At 36.7% G+C, this 19,770-nt stretch overlaps 1 protein-coding gene across 16 annotated transcripts in view; it reads right to left on the bottom strand.

The window, feature by feature from the left end:
- Window positions 1-19,770, bottom strand: part of MYCBP2 (MYC binding protein 2) — a 197,799-nt gene that overhangs the window by 161,672 nt on the left and 16,357 nt on the right. For all 16 annotated transcript variants that reach the window (XM_086771604.1, XM_086771620.1, XM_086771629.1 and 13 more), the window contains exons 2-7: window positions 12,314-12,389; window positions 3,442-3,657; window positions 3,085-3,238; window positions 1,486-1,682; window positions 1,022-1,264; window positions 671-742 (exon numbers count right to left, since the gene is read on the bottom strand). In XM_086771604.1, the coding sequence (XP_086627730.1) occupies window positions 671-742; window positions 1,022-1,264; window positions 1,486-1,682; window positions 3,085-3,238; window positions 3,442-3,657; window positions 12,314-12,389 (958 nt within the window). The remainder of the gene's footprint in view (window positions 1-670; window positions 743-1,021; window positions 1,265-1,485; window positions 1,683-3,084; window positions 3,239-3,441; window positions 3,658-12,313; window positions 12,390-19,770) is intronic.

Genomic DNA, 19,770 nt, shown 5'->3' with positions numbered 1-19,770 from the left:
CGTCAGAATAGCTTGATTTGTCAAAGAGTCAGAGACTTTAATTACAGTCATCTAACAACAACCAAAAAAAATCCAGCCAATCCTTTCCCTTCCATCTAAACTACTTGAATTTTCCTAGATAAATCAATCTCTGTGAAACAAGGAAAAACAAACTAGGAAAAACTAACTAGGAAAAATAAGTAAAGAACATTAAAGCAGACATAAAAGCTTCAGTCTCAAATAAACTTACATTATGAAGTAAGAAAAGACACTTAAATTTGAGCTGACTTAACCAAGCATCTGAAGGGAAATGAGAGTAAGGGCACATCTTTCCTCTTTTATGGACATATACTTAGCAACAAATGCAACTTGCACATCTTCCTATAAATATAGCCCCAGACTGACATTTTTCCAACTAGCACTGCCTTTGCGTACAGTCACTGTACATGTACAATGTGACATACAGTGACAATACAAATCAATGACACTTTTCATTACTCTTTTCTATATGCCAGTACCATCAGATGTTCCTCATTTTCCACAATTTAAAAGTCAGTACCAAAAAATTGATTTTTGTAACTAAAGTCAAAGGAACTATACAACATCCATGTAAACTTACTCTAAGCAAAGGTCTACTTAAATTACTGATAAAGGACAGGGTGCACATTTTACATTTTAATTACGCACCTACCTGAGCATAGCCTAACCAAGACTTTTTTTCCTTTCTGTTTTTGATGCGGGATGTAGAATTGTATATATGGCCCTGAAAAGCAAAAAACCTCCAATCATTCAACAAATAACAGAGTGATAATTTTACACACAATCATTTATCACCTAAATAACAATGCCTTCAGCCATACTGAGAAGTGAAAACTGTAAAAAAATGCTGTAAAATTCCCATAGAAACAATCAGAAAATTTTAGACAAACTATAGAAGAACTGATCATTAGTAAGCTACAAAAGATTCTCAATGAAAACAGGACATCATAGAAGTTGTTAAAACATTAACTATCATTCATCAGACAAGAAGAAATCACATTACCCTCACTGTCCCGCTATATCCAGAGCCAATTTTGTAAAGTCCATCTTTACATAAGAGATAGAGGAAAAAACCATCACTCTGTAGTAGGCACTGGTCATCTTCATCTACAGATATTTCTTTCAATGGCCATTTGTGCATCAAGGCTGCCTTCTTTATCCCATTACTGAACCAGTCCTGGATTTGGATTTTGCCGACCAGAACTGCCTGTACACTCCGCTGAAGAGAGTTTAAAATGGTTGGCACCTAAACAGTAAAAGAAACAGTAAGTGAAAAACATTACTATTTTTAAAATGATGTATTTTCTGTTCTATCTCCAACCCAAGAGAGACAAAGAAATACCTACTCCTATCTCAAAAATAATGAGGGGAAAAAAATTAATTGAGTTTACACAATAGATATTCTCAGAACTCATGTACACATCATTTACATAAACTCCCAGATACAGAGAAGTTTCAGTGCAAGACCTGAATAGTCTGACAAGCATGGCTGCCATTATTGGTGAGGATAGCAGAGATTGCTTGCAACGTTCTTCCCGTCTCTCCCCATGCAGCTACCAAACTGAAGAGGCAAGCACAGGAAAGTGCTGTCAAGGACTGTCCTGTACTGTCGTTCATTCCCGTGATGCGGACAGTTATCTCCAGAAGAAGCTGGAACAGGGATTCTGCAGATAAAACACAGCAATTACATAGACAAGTCACAAAATCATACCAAGCAATTAACCAGTCAATGGGAAAATAAACTTACAAAACACGATACATCTTTCCTCAGCCATTAAGTTTAGTCCTACTTCCAGACAGAAAAGAGAGCATCCCATTTAAATAGGCCTACAACATCCTTAAGTTTTCATGCTTTTTCAGGCAGAAAATGTCTACTCTTGATAATCACAATGGCGAGAGAACAAGAAAAACTAAGTCCTTCTGTTACAGTGGAATACATTAATACAAAATGGGCCAGAAGGAGTTACTTTACCTGCCTATTCTGTCTACCTCATCACTGAGATGATGTGTAGGTCTTGACCAATCTTGTCTGATCTTTATGACCATTATCTATGTTGAAGCACGTCCCATTTCTCAGAAATAAGCATTTCAAATCAAAGCTTGAAAATTATTTTGATCGTATGTCTCTTTTCAAGCACTGTTTAGCAGCTGAACATCCGTAACAATTAAGGTGTGAACAGAAATCCACCTCAATTTTTTTTATAGTGTATAAAAATAATTACTAAGGCAGTAATCAAAATAAAGCCTTCTTCGTAGCTTTTTAAGACTCTGTGTATCAATACAAAATAAAAGCTTTCTGTAGCAAACAACAGTATTCTATTTCCAAGGATGGCAATAGAGTCATAATATAGGAAAATAAACATATAGTCTTAAGATATATTTTATTTTTAAGCAACAGATGCTACGGTCTAGCCTTCCTTGCAGTTCTATAAACCAGTAAAAACTATGAATTAACAAAAGATCATTGGATTTTAACTTAAAGGACATAATCAATCATACATTCAAAATCATCAAGAGTTCACCTTTTATTTTCCATATCATTAAAAGCAAAATTAATTTTCAGGGAAGCTTTTGCAAGGCCAGAGGAAATAAAAGCAAGAATCCTGACACTTCATTTAACAGTTTTATATAAATTACAACATTGAACAGCTAAACTATAGATTACAACAGCAGATCGCAAGAGAAGTGCACTGTAGAACTGTCTTTTTTCCAGTAAGACCAAGTATTTTACTGCTTCAGTAAGACAAATGAATCACAATTTGTAAGGCTGTAAGGTTCACCATGTTTCAGTGAAACTCTGCATTACACTGTAACAAAATATTACCTTTTTATATATATATATATACACACACACCTGCCCCTCCTCTTTACATACCAACATTCCCGTTCTACAAAAGATTAACGCTAAGAAAGTATTGGTTACATACTCCATAAGGAGTTTATATTCCAGAATAAAGTCAGTATAAGCATGTTATTATCTCACAAACACTTGCTAGGAATAATTTTCTTCTGCCCAATACAATAATAGATGTATATTAACACAAATACAAATAGATGAGATAGTACCTAGGACTTCAGGAGGCTCTGACTGGAGGCCTTCTGGTTGCTGGCCCTGGAGCACATTAAGTAGGGCTTGTAGGCTCCTGAGACACAAGGATGGATGAGAAAATCTCGTCTCCTTTATCAGTTCAAAAACTTCACATAATCCAACTTCAATGATCTAAAGAGGTACAGATAATTCAGAATATCTGTTAATAAAATATTTTTGTGTCTTCATCAACAAAGGTGTATCCCAATGTTCACAGAACAAGACAGTTATTCGAATAACAAAAATGTAACACAGAATACAATGGTAATTCCAAAGAGAATCAAAATTAAGAACTCACACAACTGGAACGCTTTAAACAGTATCCAGGTACTTGCCTTTGGAAGTTTAATAGGCGGCTCTTTGGATTCCTCCTCTTCATCACTGTCCGAATCTCCACTCTGCACACTGTTCTTTGAAGCCAAAGACACAGAGGCTTCTTTTTTTTGCCACTCCAATACACAATGGCGGACATTGCAGTAAACATTAAAAGCTGAAGGGTTGCTATGTAATCTGATATCTGGTATGGTTATTGTACTCTCTAGGTTTTCAGTCTGAAAAAGAAGATCAGTTTTAAGTTTATTAGAAGTTTCAAGCTTTGCAAAATACAAGTAATCTCAACAGTCTCAATAATTTTGGTCAACCTGGGACTGTCAAACTGGGAACTGAACTTTCCTGTTGAAGTATCAATTACATTTCACAGAATCATAGAACAGTTTGGGTCGGAAGGGACCTTTAAAAATAATCTAGTCCAACTCCACTGCAAGGAGCAGGGACATCTCCAACAGGATAATGCTGCTCAGAGTCCCGTCCAACCTAGCCTTGGATGTTTCCAGGGATGGGGTATTTACCACCTCTCTAAGCAACCTGTTCCACCAGTGTTTCACTACCCTCATTGTAAAAAGTTTTTTCCTTATATGCAGTCTGAATCTACCTCCCTCTATTTCAGTCAGGGAAGAAAGAACAAAGAGGAAGAAATTTCAATTTATTCTATCTCACTTTAGTCTCTACTTCTCATAACTTGATGAAGGCACTGGGATGGAAAATAAGAGCACTTCAGGCTACAGAATGGTCCAATCTCATGCCACAGTCAAAAGATTAGCAGAATTCAGGATTTATCTTCTTAACAGGGGGTAAGGGTTTTTTTTTATTGTTGTTGTTATTATTACTGAATCTTAAAATACATTATTTGTTATCCTAGTTGTTAATTTTAATCTACTGGTAAATAATAAAAAAGTAACCTGTTTGCTAAACGTATATTAGAAATTAAAAGTACCATTAGTTCTTTTGTCGCTAAACAAAAAGAGATGGCAAGTCCAAAATCTCCCCAAGGTAGGATGCTGTGGATAATAATTTTGGAAAACTATAAAATTAATAAAAACTTAGTGAACAAACTGCAGAATATAAAAATATATTAAGGTCTAGGACACCATCTTGTTTTCAGAAGCCCTGAGCCACAAGGAGTTTGAAAACTGTTCTGAGAAACTGCCACAACCCATGCCCTACCCTGCCCCACCCCTTCCTTGTTATCTACTACTGATATAGCACTGTCAGCCACTGCTGAGACACAGAAGAGCCTTCACGGGACTGTCATTAGACTTGGAAAAATGTTAAGAAAAAACATTTCTTGAGAAATATCTTTAATTCTGTGCCATACTCTCCCTTTCTGCAATAGTAAGATGGGACATGAAGACAGACAGACATAAAAGCCAAACAAACGACCCCACAACCGAAAGAAAAAAAAACAACAACAACAACAACAAAACAACAACAAAAAACCCCAGGTAGGGTTATACTTTCTCTTGGGTTGTATACTACCAAAGACTAGGCTGGTTTACGCACAGGTTATTAAAAACAGTGCTTGAGGTATACAGGAGGCAGCAATCCCCCACAGCATTTTGGTGTAGACAGAAAGTACAGAGACTAGATACAGAGAGAAGGCCTACGTTAAGAGAGCAGAATAAATTTGCTTGAACATGCAAGGCAAAATTTACCAGCAACACTAGGCTAGACTGAGTCAGGGTCACAGCTAACTTCACCAAGTTATTTTGGTTTGTTTCTTGTGTTCTTGGGGGTGGTAAGGGTGGAAGCTTTTTTGTCTTTTTTTTTTTATTTAGAGGGGAAAAATAGCACAAATGATCATGGTCATTTGGCAGGAGAGTACGTAGTGAATTATATTACAGTGATTTGGAACAGATCAGAGTGGAAATACTCACACATCTGTGAGAGTAGTGATGGGAAAGACGACCTTAAACTAGCAGGAAAGATGTCTGAGAACCAGCGAACTGGATAATGTTTTAATGGGGCAATTTATTTTTCTACAATATGGTAGCCACAACTTTGTACCTCAAAACACAGCAATGGTTAACAACACATTTTTATCTGCACTTATCTTTTTATTATTACCGGAAATAACATGGGCTTCTAAATTAGACCATTTAACAATGTTATAAAACTTAAGAGAAAATTGAAAATAACTTCAAAATATTTTATAGTTTACATATTTCCTTTTATTTTTGATTATAATATTCTAACTGTACTGATACACACTTGCACATCCTTCCTTTCCATTATTACTACAAAGTTATTGCAAGTTAAAACATTAAGAACAATGGTTTACTCTGTAGCCTATTTTACCCAATGCAGATGGTGTGTTATTTTTTCTTACCCATGTCACTGTTAGCAGTAAGCAAAAAAAAAATAAAGATAAATAAATAAATCAGGAAAAAGTTCCCTACATACATACTGAAAGTTTAGGGCTTTTTTGTTTTGTTTTCTTTTTTTAGCACTTCTGTCATTAGGCATTGAAAGACAATGTAAGTTTAGTGCTTGTTCAATATGAACATCTTTGAAATAATAAAGTTGCTGTTAAAAATCCACAATATTCATCAGTGCAAGAACTTAAGATATAACCTCCTGTGTTATTCTAGTATCACTCTGCATCAAAATAGATTTGGACTGATACCAATGATAATGAGCTACTACATACTTCAAAATTTATTTGACACCAGAAAACTTAGCAGTTATAACATATGACTCCTCTGTATGTCAAATATGCATACACACATCCCAAGAGTTTTTGCAGCTGCTGTTAAGGCAAACACACAATATCAGCTTTCAACTTTAAAGCTAACTCAGTGGAACTGCACAGGTTAAAAAGATTATTTACCAAGTTCACTATGCATCTCCTAGTTTACTGACAGTTACAGGAAGATAAAAATACCTGGATCCTCTGAAGTTCACTTACGTAATAATGTATTGTAACTTTAACTTCTGCAAATCATTTCCATTCCAGTTCTTTCTTGTCAGAGGTTCAGCTTAGTCTTTGTTCCAGAACAACCTAAGCTCTGTAACTCATGTAGCCTCTTTTGAAATAGGTTGGCCAAATTGTTTAACCAGTACAGATAATTTTAGACATTACAGTGCTAGATAAAATATCAATGTATGTTTTCTTGCCTATTAATAACAAGCTGACTAATTTTCAGAAATAAACTCCTTCCTTATTCTCAATACAACTATTAAGAAGTCTCTTACCTAATGCTTTAGCTTTTAAACAGTAAGCACTTCAACCATTCTTTCCGTGTTTAGCGTCTCCCTTTTCTAGAACAGTGCACAAACAATAGACAATCTCCTACCCAGACTTCAGTACAGCACATTCTCTAGAAAACCCTGCTCTATCTGAACAGTGTAGCACTAGAATATACAACTCAGAACCAGAGCTTAATTCCTAGCTGTGACGTTAACCCACTGTTTACATTTCTTAGTTCATACCTCCACTTTCCCTTCACAATACTTTATCTCTGAGAATTGTAAATTCTTTGAAATTAGAAGTATCTTATGCCCCATTCTGTTATACACTTGACAAATGAAGTAGCAATCCTAACAAGGTCCCTTAAGAATAACTTTGAAATTCACTACCTGGTTTTGTCAGTTTGAAAAACACTGGCCTTTGACTGTACTAAATAAATCCCTTTTTGAACAAAGAGTTGTTGTGTTGTAAAAGGAGGTTAAAACTTAAGGATAATTATGACTTCCACTGTTCACTGTCTTCCATTTGAGGGGAAAAATCCTCAATGAATTAATAGAAAAATGTATAAGTATACAAATGCTAAGCATGTTTCAAGGCAAAAGAAAGGTGCTGAATTACCCACTGTTTCTAGTTGGAGAGTAGTATCTTCTAATCATTACGTTGTTCTCTCTCTCTTCCCCCACAAACTTCATCACAAGGAAAAAAAATCACTGATAATTTATTTGTGATCAATTTGCTCAAGTCTCTGAGAGGCTTTAACTATAATATTTACAGTTCACATGTCTTCAAAATAAAAAAAACAGCTGTTCAAAAAGTGGAGGTATTTGAGCAGGTTGTATAAACATCAGAAATCAGTGAAGCAACTTATTAATTCTGCGCAGATCTATGATTTTTAATAATCCAATCTGACTGTTCTTGAACTATGGGATAGATGATTTCAAGAAAAACCCACCGTAATAGCTTGTTTTCTTAGTGTTAAGTGTATCAAAATCCACAGATGTATGAAATATCTTTTCATTACACTATGGATAAGGTGAAGAGTAACAATCACTTTTTCTGTATGTCTAAACATCCTTTTAACGGCTACTGGAATATCGCAATCCAAAGCACTGAGTATGAGAACGACTAGAAATCCAGCTTCTAGGATGTCTGAGTAGAAGATGAGATGACAAGGCTCTACTTTTTTTTTTTTCCTCCCAAAGCATTTGGTTTCTCTGAATATGAAATTGCTACCACTTTCAAAAAGAATGGAGTTTCAAGACTGGAAAACCGAATTATGCTTTTTGATTCAGTGTTTTTCATATGAGCTGTATGAAAGCGGACCATTCTGAAATCTTTACCTCTGTGGTTTGTCTTGGTATAGTCATAAACTGAAAATGCATCTTCTTAAATCAAGACACATGATGAAATATACATTGTAAAACTTAACGGATACCCAGTATTGGTTACGTCATCTGTCTCAAGTGCTGGAAAATTTTCTTAGCGCTGGACAGAACATCTAATATTAAATTTTGGTGAAAAGGAAAAGAAATTCTTAAACATGATGGTATTCTTATAAAATGTGCAATATTAAATTTCAAAAAGGAGACTGTCAACTGAAACTACACAAGGTGAGGTAATAGTGATGAAAGGTCATTTCAATGGTCAAAAGAACTAAGACATCTTTTTCAGAGGAACAGAGAATTTGTAAAGCTAACAAACCTAAGTGAATTCTTCAAAAAAGTTCTCTATATTTTAGGTAGACAGAACAGGAGCAGATGATGTTCTCCAAACATTTAAGATAAAACTAGAAAAGCCCTCCTCTTGAAGTGTTAAAAGATACTGAAGAAAGAACAAATGAATCCTGAAGTACTGAAAAATGAAATCTAAATGCAAGTTTGAGAAATTGCCATGCCAATGTAAGAAAAGAATCAATAACACAGTTTTAATACACAAAGGTAAAATTTTATTTCTTGTATGTTATTTTTTTTTCTGAAAGATAAGAGGCTATCTTATGAAAGAAAAACGAAGGACAGGTGCTCATACACTCGTGTGACTTGTCCTTGTAAACATATAGTCCCTGCTAAACAGCAGGATGCACTATGTAGGAGAGGATAAATGGCACAGATTTGGTTCATAAAATAGAGGCACTAGACTTACAAATGCTCTTCTCAGCCTTTTGTAATGTGCCAGCACACTCAAGGAAAGAAAAGTGAAAAGCAAAACCCTCTTGGTCTCCTTTATACTTGTCTCATATCTGAACAAACTGTTTTCCCATCATATGAAATCTATACATAGCTTATTTTCTGATGAGTTTATTTCCTTCCTCTTGAACCAGATGACTGCAATAATGGTTTATTCTCAGAGGCATGGGAATAGACTATAATCTAGGTGAGGAAAGTTAATCTGTTTTTAAAGATACGTAAGGCTATAATAACCATCTGATCTAACCTGTGCATAACACAGAGCACAGAACCTCACCAAATTCTTCTTCAAAGTTTCAAACATCTCTTAGAAAGGGATGCCTTCTTGAGGTTGAAACACCAAATAACACAAAAGCCATAGAAAACTGCTGAATTATTTGAGAAGCTACATGTGTTTTGAATATTTATCCCAGTTGATCCACCTTATGCATCTACTCATTAGCTTACAATAAATGTCTGCTACATGAACCGTTCTTTCTCAAGGTTTTATTTATTATATTTGTATTAAGCTAAAGAAGTCATAGTTTAAAACTACTACATAAACTAAACAGGTGGATGCCAATCACTGGAAGTACATTCTTTCTCTCTGCTGGACACCAATTTTTCAGTATTCTTCAAATAACGTTATGAGAATAGCAGATGGTGAACTCTGGCTTTCCATCCAGCTTCTCAGCTAAGTGTCCTAAGTATAAGTTTTATGAATTAACAGTAAAGTAGGAAAACTCCAGGGGAGAAGTGGGGAGGGAGGGGAAGCAGCAGTATTCATAAGGTTGAGATAAGTTACCCAGCCTACAGCTTTCTAGTGAGAATTATTGGGAAGGAAGAAAGGAAAAAAAAAAAAAAAAAAAAAACGGAGTAGGAGGGGAGGGTGGTGGAGGAATCCAAGGTGCTACACCCACATCTAATAATCACATATTTGTCTTCCATGCAAAAGTCACTTTCTTCAGCACTGAATTTCTAAAGCTAAAACACACTGCGCCCCTGTGGAAAACTTTTATACCTCCTTTAAAAAAAAAAGTAACAAAACCAAAAGTTAACAGTAGTTCAAATAAGAGTGACTGTAACATGACCTTAGCTTAGAAACATGAATAAGGCTCAAACTACTGTGCCGCATTAAACATCAATTTATGTTTTATACTTAAAATGTTCCAACATTTAACACTTAAATGGTGGAAGTAATTTTCTTACAGTTTCTCAGCAATTATTATTTTCATGCTCTCTCCTCTTCAGTTACTCAATTATCATTTTTAGTAACTGCAGAGTATAAATAACAAATTTTTGGGTTCCTTCAACTTATTCTTAATTTAAGGCCCTCACTGCCTCTACCAAGCACATTAAGAGAAAGCTCTCATCTGTGTTCAGACTAAAAGAATCTAGTTCTTTAAAAATAAACTGATATACACAAGCTCTCCAGCTCAGAATATCCAGTAGTGATGGGCTTTTCAGTCTGCCCTATTATAAGGCTTCAAATGGAAACTTGCATTTTCCTGACAATACACGTCTGTTTTCAGATGTTCCAGTGCAAAAATGATCACTGTGCTTATTCTGCACTGGTAAACATGGGGATGCATTGAAAAGCATATGGGGGGGAAAAAAAACAAAACAAAACAAAACAAAAAAACAACAAACCAACAACAGAAAAACAAAGAAGCAACGAAAACCAAAAAACAAAACCACTCCACTTTGTCAGTAAACAGTGTCTGATAACCTAAAGATATGAAGCTGATTTTATCTTTCCCTTTTCAGTTACATTTTTTCAGGAAATACACAATTTCCTGCTATCGTACAGGAATAAGCCAGAGTGTCTTTCTATACCTCAGTGACTCGGAACCAACACCAACGCTCTGCTGGTCAATCCTGGTCTGCCTCAAAGACTGTCTAGAACAGAGGCATTAATAAGAGTCATGCAAAAACCCATTACGCCTTTCAAAAGCAGATGAATCTCACTTAATGCTTCAAGTAGAAGCTCGTTTAAATCCAAGAAAAATCTTGAAAACAACCCTCTATAGGCATGAGGTGCAGAGATGATGTGTTAGCGTCAAATCTGATAAGAACTAGCCTTTTAATATCCTCATGTCATCTCCAGCCATTCAGAAGGGATCCTGCCAATCCATTTATCCAATGCAACTAAATCCAAGAAGCACATCTGACTGTCAAGCTTCTGAAGAACAGAAGTTCTGGATTTACCTTCCTACTCAGCAGTTCAACTAGGGCACCACCATCCAGAAAGATAAAATTCCCTTTACATAGTAACACTGATCAAAGCTGAAGAGTTATCTTATTTTAAAAGCATAAGTTTCAGTCACCAGACAGAATACACAAAGACTAACAACATTTTGCAAGATTTCTTCAAATTTCTAACTTGGTTTTCTGTATTGACAGTGGGTCTGATAAAATCATGAAGGGAACAGGGCTAAAATGTCTAATATCAACTGAAGAAAGGGCTGAAAAATTCAGTTTGGACCAGAAAATATTTCACTGTACAGTACTGAACAGAAGTGAAAATAAGTCCCTTCTTTACCATAGTCTGGAGCTGCACTGCTTGAGATAAGCAGAACAATCTGGTAAGTATCCAAAAAGGCAATACCAAATGAAGAGATAATAGAGCTTGCTTCACCCTCCCAAAGTCATCTGTCTTGAGACAGATTAACTGCACGAGGTTTGGCAAATAGGGATAAGATGTCCAATTTCATCTGCAGTGTATTTGTATTATACAGGCATTCAAATGACTAGAAAGTGTTTTCACTGGATATTTCTGTCCTTCAGAACCGTTCCAGAAATTAGCTACTTTCTCTTTACTAACTACAGTTGGAACCTAGGAAGTCTCCATGCCTGCAGCGAGCCTTCATGAAAATCCCTCCAAGACTCCAGCTTAAACAGACAAATAACAGCTCTCTAACAGAGAAAGAATGCAGTACAGCAGTATTTTAAAATACTGTTGCTTCTGCCTAGATTTCTTCTCTGCAACAAGTAAACATTTTCATGAAGTTCACTGTCCTGCATTTATAGTGATGGGGGCAGGGGTAACATGAGGAGAAAATATTAATAGAAACAGATAAGTATCATCTATTCCATTCTGGAGGCATTTTCTGAGATAACTTCCGATTCCTTAGACATTGAATGATCCCCTTTTCCTTTAGCCAATATGGACAGAACATTTTGCAGCAGTAGTCTCTAACTGTTGGCTAGACACATATCTCTTAAATTTTAACTAGAAGACCAGCACGTTTAACTACACTGACAGTTTAGGAACTGGAGAACCCAAAATGCTGTTCATATTATTTCATGCTGAACATTAGTAGCAAACACGGTTGAAAAAAGTTAATATTCGTATCACAGTCATGTAGAGTACAGTAAACAGACAAACGATACTAGCCCATCATTATCTCTTCTAAACAAATAAACTGCTAGTTACACTTATTTTTTTCTTATATTTCTCTCAATTGAAATTACTTTAACTTCTGAATCAGAACTCTGTCAAGTTAGTTTCCGACTTACCTTGTTGCGTGTTTTTACTTTCAATTTAGTCTTCTGTTTCCTTTTCAATTTTTTCTTGCTAAAAAGTTTCTTACTTCTGAAAAAGAGCAGAAAAGCCATGAGAAGAAAAGAATTAAACTCCCTTCCATACGTCACGGTAAACAGCAGCACCAGCAAAGGAAAAAAATGTCAGAAGTCCTCTAAAATGTTTTCTCCCAAGCAAAGGGAACCAACATCAGCAGAATTTCAGAGTATAAATCAGAATATAAAGCACTTCAAATGATGCTTTCCTAATGCTTCACTGAATCGAGGGCCTTTAATATCTTCAATTTAAGCAGAATATATGCTAGGATGGACAAAAAAAAAAAAACCAACCCTATGCTTTATATTGGTTTACCCTACTGTTCCTATTATAAATCCATTCGTGCCACATCAATGCTAGAAGCAAGAATCATTGACAATTCTCATTAATATAACTTGTTAGTACAGAACATCTATGTTTTGGGAAGTCTTAACCAGATAAATATTCAAGCCTTCCAAGACAAAAAGGAAGCTTTAAAAACGTAACACTTTGCAGAAAATTCAGTTAGTAGAATAAATTGCAACTTTTAAACACGGCCTTTTTAATTTTTGTCTGGACTTTTCCCACTCTCAGCCTACAGACTTTTCATTTCCATTCCTTTACAGTATAGCTCTAGCTAGCACACAGTCCTCTAATCCTCTTCTGCCCACAACTCATTCCTATCACATTCTTTTTCTCCTCCATTTTACTACCCAGTAAAAAGACACCATACACACACACACTTGTTTTCCTCACCATCTCTGAGAATACTCAAAGATGCATGCTCTTTAACCTACTCTACATTTCCCTGGTCTCTTCAGATTACAAGCCCTCCTCAAAAAAAAAAAAGGCAGATGTTATCTGTGCAGCATACAGCTGACCCTATACAGGATTTTAAACAACACCTACTAACATTCCTCTGTGACACTTAATTACTCAACTAGTTTACAGTTCCAACTGGTTGGAAAAATAAAACTATGGAATCTGAAAATCACAGGCAGTGAAGAGTTGCACTGTCAGGTAACAAACAGAAAGAGATTGAGAATCAGGGGAATCTTAGTATTTTATTCAAACAACTTTGTTCTAAGTACAAATTTTGAGAGACTAAAAACTTATTGCTTACTACTCTCCTGTACAGTATTTAGACTTCAAAAGTCTTATGGTCCAGCAGCCAAAAGCTGGACTCTGAAGTCTGACCAATGGCCACCAGCCAGAAAACAAGTTCTAACAAAGAACCCCTGCAGAGTACCCCAAAAAAGCTGCCTGCTAGAAATTTCACCGCCTTTCCAATTTTCACCTATTAACAAAGAGGGAGGCATATTCCTCATCAAGACACTTCCTGCAGAAACAAATCAGCTTGCCACCTCTGTTATAATGAACCACCACCATTATCCTGGAGTCAAGAGAAGTGATTCAGTGACAAGGAACCCCCCACACTCCTCAGTAAATCAAAGCTTACAGAGAGCTCCTAGATGATTTCCTAAGGCTCCTTCAACAGTAAAGTTTCAATATATAAACAGTATACAACCTATTTAAGAAGCGAGGGGAAGAAACTTCATTCAACCTTTAATGTCCAAATTTCTATAATCAAACGTCATAGTCCATTTCATTATTCGATTATTCTTGCACTAGATAAGTTTTTCTTCCTTATTAGAGGTTAATGCACTTAATTCTTATTCTGCTGTCAAGCATGAAGAAAAATGCAGTCCCTTCCATTCTGTAGCCACTCAATCTTCTCTGGACCAAATAACCTTTTATTAAACTTTCACCCTAACTTTAAGCATAAAAGTCCTGATTTATTCTGGACAACTTCTGGGCTCTCTCAGTCCATACCACAAGTAAACTGCATTGACCAAAATGAAAACAGCACTTATTTTTATTTTTTGCTGTTGAGAAGAGGAAGAATTGCCTCATATGCCTCCAAGGTCACATTTTTAACAGTATTCCAGGTATTACTTGGCAGCTTCACAGCAAAATGGCATGGCAGACCTATGTAACCCAGAGTAACACGAAAACACTTTCCTGCAAACCTCCAAACTGAACGGCCAGTACTCTTTATCTAGTAGTGCCTTTTAAATGATGCCTTTTAAATACAGTACAATTTGCACTTACCAGATACAACTTGGTAATTTCTTCTTTTTTTTTTTAAAAAGGACACTAACTCGAGTTGCCAAGACATTTCAAATTTAATCCTCCCTGCCAAAATGCTTGCAAACTCTCCAAATCTGTTATAGTCTGCAAACATTATAAGCACCTTTTCATCTTGTAAATATTTCACAGGATCAGTCCCCATGTTTTTGTATGTATTTCTCTGTAAGTGTACATCTAGAAATTCCCCAAATTAAGCCTTTTTTCCCCCCATTCTAAGACTGAGCTCTTTTCCAAAGTGACAAAATCCCCATCATTTTGCAGTCTAACTTCATTTGTCAATGATACCTAGATAATGTTTTCTCCAATTAGTAAGTAGGAAAAATCAGCAATGGGTTTACTTCCTCTTTCAGATTCCAAGTGGTGGTGCTATGATCTCCCTCATTCATAGATCAACCATTAAAGATCTTGCAAGTATGAACTTTATTCCTAGTCACTCCACTGTAGCAGTCATTATCTTCAGCAAGTTTTAGGCTTGTACAATGTTTTATACGGAAACAACTTCGGTATAGAAATGCTACGATGAGAATCCACATGTATCTCCTTATTTTTTTCTTAAAACAAAACCTCAAGGACACTGAAATCACAATGTTTTTGTTGGGAAGTATACTTTCCCCCTGCACCCAAATGAAACTTCAGAACTAGGAAAAGATTAATTAAAAAAAATAAATAACCTCATCAACACTAATTTTATTAACGGTTCTCAGCAACCTATCATTGCTATGCATAACGCTAATATGCTTATAAAGTGTCTCCATATAACACACAAAGTTATATATAATTGTCCAGAGTTCTACTGTTATATACCATTATGCCAAGAAGTTTTAATATTCAGATAGAAAGGATAAGACATGGGCAAGAATATTAACGAAAAACAACGTTAAGGAGATTATGAGTAATTTCCTGTTGGAAACCACATGTGTTAATTATAAGCTTGACTCTTCTACTGCCTTAAGATTAACAAGACCTGATATGGCTCGGTTGGATTTTGTAGCTAAATTTTTAATTATGTTTTTGGTTAACAACTGTAAATTGCCATAAGCTGTCATTTGTAAAGGTCCTGAAACTCCATGCTGACAACCTGCTTCCAGTGGCAAAAGGCCTTCAGCCTTTAACTTTTAATTCAGCTGTTGATACCATTTCGTTCACACAAACCAAACACTGACTATCAGCAAATCTTAGGCAGGTTTTCTGCAAACTGCGTCAAGTCATTGTAACCTTTGAGACCAAGTCAGCAGTTTTGCATTGGACCACACAGGAAGTGCAAGTGAAATGAGTGCAGAACATGAAGATACTTTGACAAGAAAACACTTGTGGACCCGAAGAAAGAGTGTGTTGTGCTATTACAGACTTTACAGAAAAATATGTTGAGAATAAGACCTAAAATGTCCAACCCTGGAATATGGAACAATTGTCTCAATCTAAAGTGGGGAAAAAGGGAAGGCAGGCAACAACTGATTGCTGGACAATTTAAAACAGGTAAAATAGCTGTCAAATGACATGATTGCAACTTCTATTCAGCTTTGTGGAACCTGTAGCAGAAGGAAGCAAAAGCATGCTTAGTTTATTTCTTTTCAAACCCAAAGCAGCATTAGCCAGTACTCATAATATTTGCTACATTATTAGGTAGACACTATTTAGTTAGCTGTTTTGAATAGAGTCAGACAAGGAAATGCAAACAGAGCATCTTCCCTCAAAGTCACATGAGTCCTGAATTGCAATTCATAAGCTTAAATTTGAGAAGGAAATGTGTTGTGTTCCCCTTATTCATTGTTGCTATTATATTCCTCAGTACGAGTTAACATCATGTTAACCTTATGTTAATAGCGTCACATCTGCATAGGCTCTTCTAGGCTGTATGTTACACTAACGGTGCCACTGCTGAGTGGAAAAATTATTATTCTGTCTCTGCTGCTGAGGCAGAACAGGAACAACAGAAGTGTTATTCAACTGCTGTCTGACCTAAAACCTTTGTTTCTGAAATGTGTTACCAAAGGTCATGGTAGCTAGTACAGTATTGGACCCAGTCACTCTACTGTTGATTAAGTCTTTGAGTACACTTTTGAAAAACGAGTTAATTTAGTAAACTGCATGCCAACACATGCTAAAATTTTTAAAACTTCCGACTGACTTTGATTCAGTGTATTTGTCTAAACTTGCTTGCTCTGGTTCAATGGCTGAGCATCTTCAGGAAGAAGTACACTGCTGACAGGAGAGGTGTATCAGAGTCATGCTGTGTCCAGACAAATAACAAATACACTGTATTGGTTTCCACAAGTGCTTACTCTGCAGAGTTACCTTAAGCATTCAAGGGCTACTGGAAATGCTCTTAAGATGCAGCAACCACTCAGTGACACTGAAATGAAACACTGTCAGATTTTTTATATCAAATAATTCTTTTGTTCCCTGCACTTGGTGAATCACTGCTGCTGGTGGTCAATTTGGTTGGACAAGAAGCAGCAAGCACTTGCTTCTGAAAAGTCCAAAGTGAAAGCCCAAGCTGAAATTGTCAAGGAGCCTGCAACTGCAAGCTATTATGACTCAAGTAGTCACCGTCACGTCTCAGGGTCTTTCATCACAGCACTGAGTTCCTTAAAAGCTCTAGATCTACCCCGTACACTTTACTCAAGGGCAGTGAAATGCGAGTACTGACACACAGACATTGGTTGAAAAGTAATTAACTGATGTTTTCTCAGCTGCCCCACACTGAATAACAGTAATTGTTACTATTATTAATATTTATTACAACTACTCTAAAAAACTAGCCTTCTGCAATGCCAGGGCCCTGAGGCCAGAGGGAAAGTCTGAGTAATGAATGACCTACCCTCAGTGAAGGAAGTTCAGGTTAGCGAACATTCAAAAAGTCAGCAGGACCTGACAGACTGCACCAAAAGTGTCAAGGGAGGTGACCCATAATACTGCAAGGCCACTCTCAGTCTTTGAAAGGTCACAGCAATTAGCATAGGTTTCCAAGAACTGGAAGAAAACAAATGTCACTTCTATTTTCAAGAAGGGCAAGAGGGAAGACCGGGGGATCCAAACATGCAAAGGACAAGATGGTGACAGTGAACAGTCAGCTCGAATTCATGAAGAGGAAATCATACTTGACCAAGCTGGTAGCCTTCTATAACGAGAAGGCTGGCTTACTGCATGACTGGAGAGCAGTGGATTTTCTGTACTTCAACTTTAGTAAGGCTTTTGACACTGTCAGTCACAACATTCCTAAACACAAACTGATAAAGGACAAGCTAGATAAACACGGACTGAAAACAGGCCAAACTGCTAGGGTCAAACAGGTGTGTGTGACAGGGCAGAGTGTACCTTCAAGTTAGTTTGCAGATAGTATAAAACTTAGAGGAGTGGTTGATAAACCAGAAGGTTGTCTTGTCATTCAGAGGGACCCCAACCGACTGAGGAAATGGGCCACCAGTAATCTAAAGTTTATAGCCTGAGAGTTTATAGATACTTGAAGATATTAAAAATCCAACTGGACAATGTCCAGAGCAACCTGGTCTGGTTGATCCTACTTTGAGAAGGAAGGTCGGACTAGACAATCTCTAGAGGTCCCTTCCAATCTCAACTATTCCGTGATTCTCACTGTTCGTCTACATAACAAAGTAAAAAAGTGACTGCATAATAAACGTGTTTGTACATTGTGGAAAGAGTACATCTTTTTCCGATTCCGAGTTTGGCATTTTTCCTGGTGCCATGCCATGTTTCTGATCACACTTCCAAGTAGAGACGTACTGAGCTTTTCATCTGTTCACCATCTGGATCAGCAAACATACAGCAAATTCAGGTGTAAGAGCAGACTTCTATGGGAATTAGTCAGCATAACCAAACCTCTATACTATGCAAAGCTAAAAAGAGAACAAGGGATGAAAACCACTCTATCACACTTAAAATATATGCCTGTATTAAGACAGGCCAGTCACTTGAATTGATCCATGCTTTCTTGGATACAACCGATGTCCAAAGGTATACTAAGAAGTGCAAGACAAGTAACATGCTTACATGCAACAATTAAGAGTTTCTGTGTGCAGATCGATCAACATGGACACTGTGTACAGGATCTTTAATAAGACTTTTTCAAACTTCAGTGGTACAGAAAACTTGTGCACCTTTGCCCTAGGCAATCTAAAACATATTTGATAAGTGAAGGGTACTCCAGAATCATGAAAAAGCACTGTCTGGAAAGGACCCTGAAAGATTAGTCTTTCCATTCCCTGGTCCAACACAGGAATAGTCAAACTTCACCTCACTCCTGACAGGTGTTTTCCCTGTGGAGATATTAAGGACTTCCAATGATCACACTTCCACCATGTCCTAAGTGATCCTACCAGAAAGCTCTTTGTGAGGTCTGTTCTAAATCTCCCTTATGGCAATTAAATGCTATTTCTTTAAGTCTTTGTTGTAAAAAAAAAAAAAAAACAGTTTATTTTCCTCTTTTTCCATGGTAGCTTGAATTTATTTCAAGTCTGAGAAGAAATACGAGTCTTCTGTCAATTAAGGAGTCTCAGTTCCTTCAGTCTAAACCACAAATCCTTTACATCACTGACATCTGATTTCACTATTCTCTCATACTCACAACTAGTTCTTCTTGTTGAGAAAACAAACAAACAAGAAGGAGGACAAAATACACAATCCTGTGTGCAAAGTAAGGAAAGGTCAAGAATTACTTCAGGCTTCCTACACAAAAGAATTTTTCGCATGTATTTTGAAAAAGATCTGAAACTCTCCAACAGTATGGCACAGCTGAAACACATTCACTTTATAATTTTATACAATGTGTAGAATCTGTCACAAGAAACTTCTACCTCCCCTTTTCATCACTGTTGTTTTTATGCTTGTACTTTATGATTTTTCTTCCGGACACTAAGCATTTGTTGAAGCTGTTATCTTCAGTATACCTGTAATCTCTCCCAGCTATGCGTCCTCTACGAACATTTTCATCCACAATCTCAGTTACAACACTGAAATTGTCAATCACGAGAGTGAACAGTTCAGGACCTAGGACAGATCCAGATGCAGAACAAGTGCTGCTACCTCTTCTCGTCCACCTCCCCCTTGACAGCTAGCCGCTCCGCAGCACCTCTCCAGGGTGCTCTTCTGTGTATTTTTAAATCCACCTCACGCTAGTTCTGTCCAGAACAGGGGTAGCCAAATTGACAGGTGGAAGGCAACACACCCAAAAATTCCACTTGAGGAAGGCTACAGTCCAGCCAATGAGATGATAGGGGTAACACCAGCTTTTCTCACTTGCATCTGC

The sequence above is a fragment of the Chlamydotis macqueenii genome, chromosome 1, assembly GCF_036417535.1.
Source record: "Chlamydotis macqueenii isolate bChlMac1 chromosome 1, bChlMac1.mat, whole genome shotgun sequence".
Taxonomy (NCBI): Eukaryota; Metazoa; Chordata; class Aves; order Otidiformes; family Otididae; genus Chlamydotis; species Chlamydotis macqueenii.
Note: the sequence above shows the minus strand (reverse complement) of the source record. Positions and strands in the feature narration are given on the sequence as shown.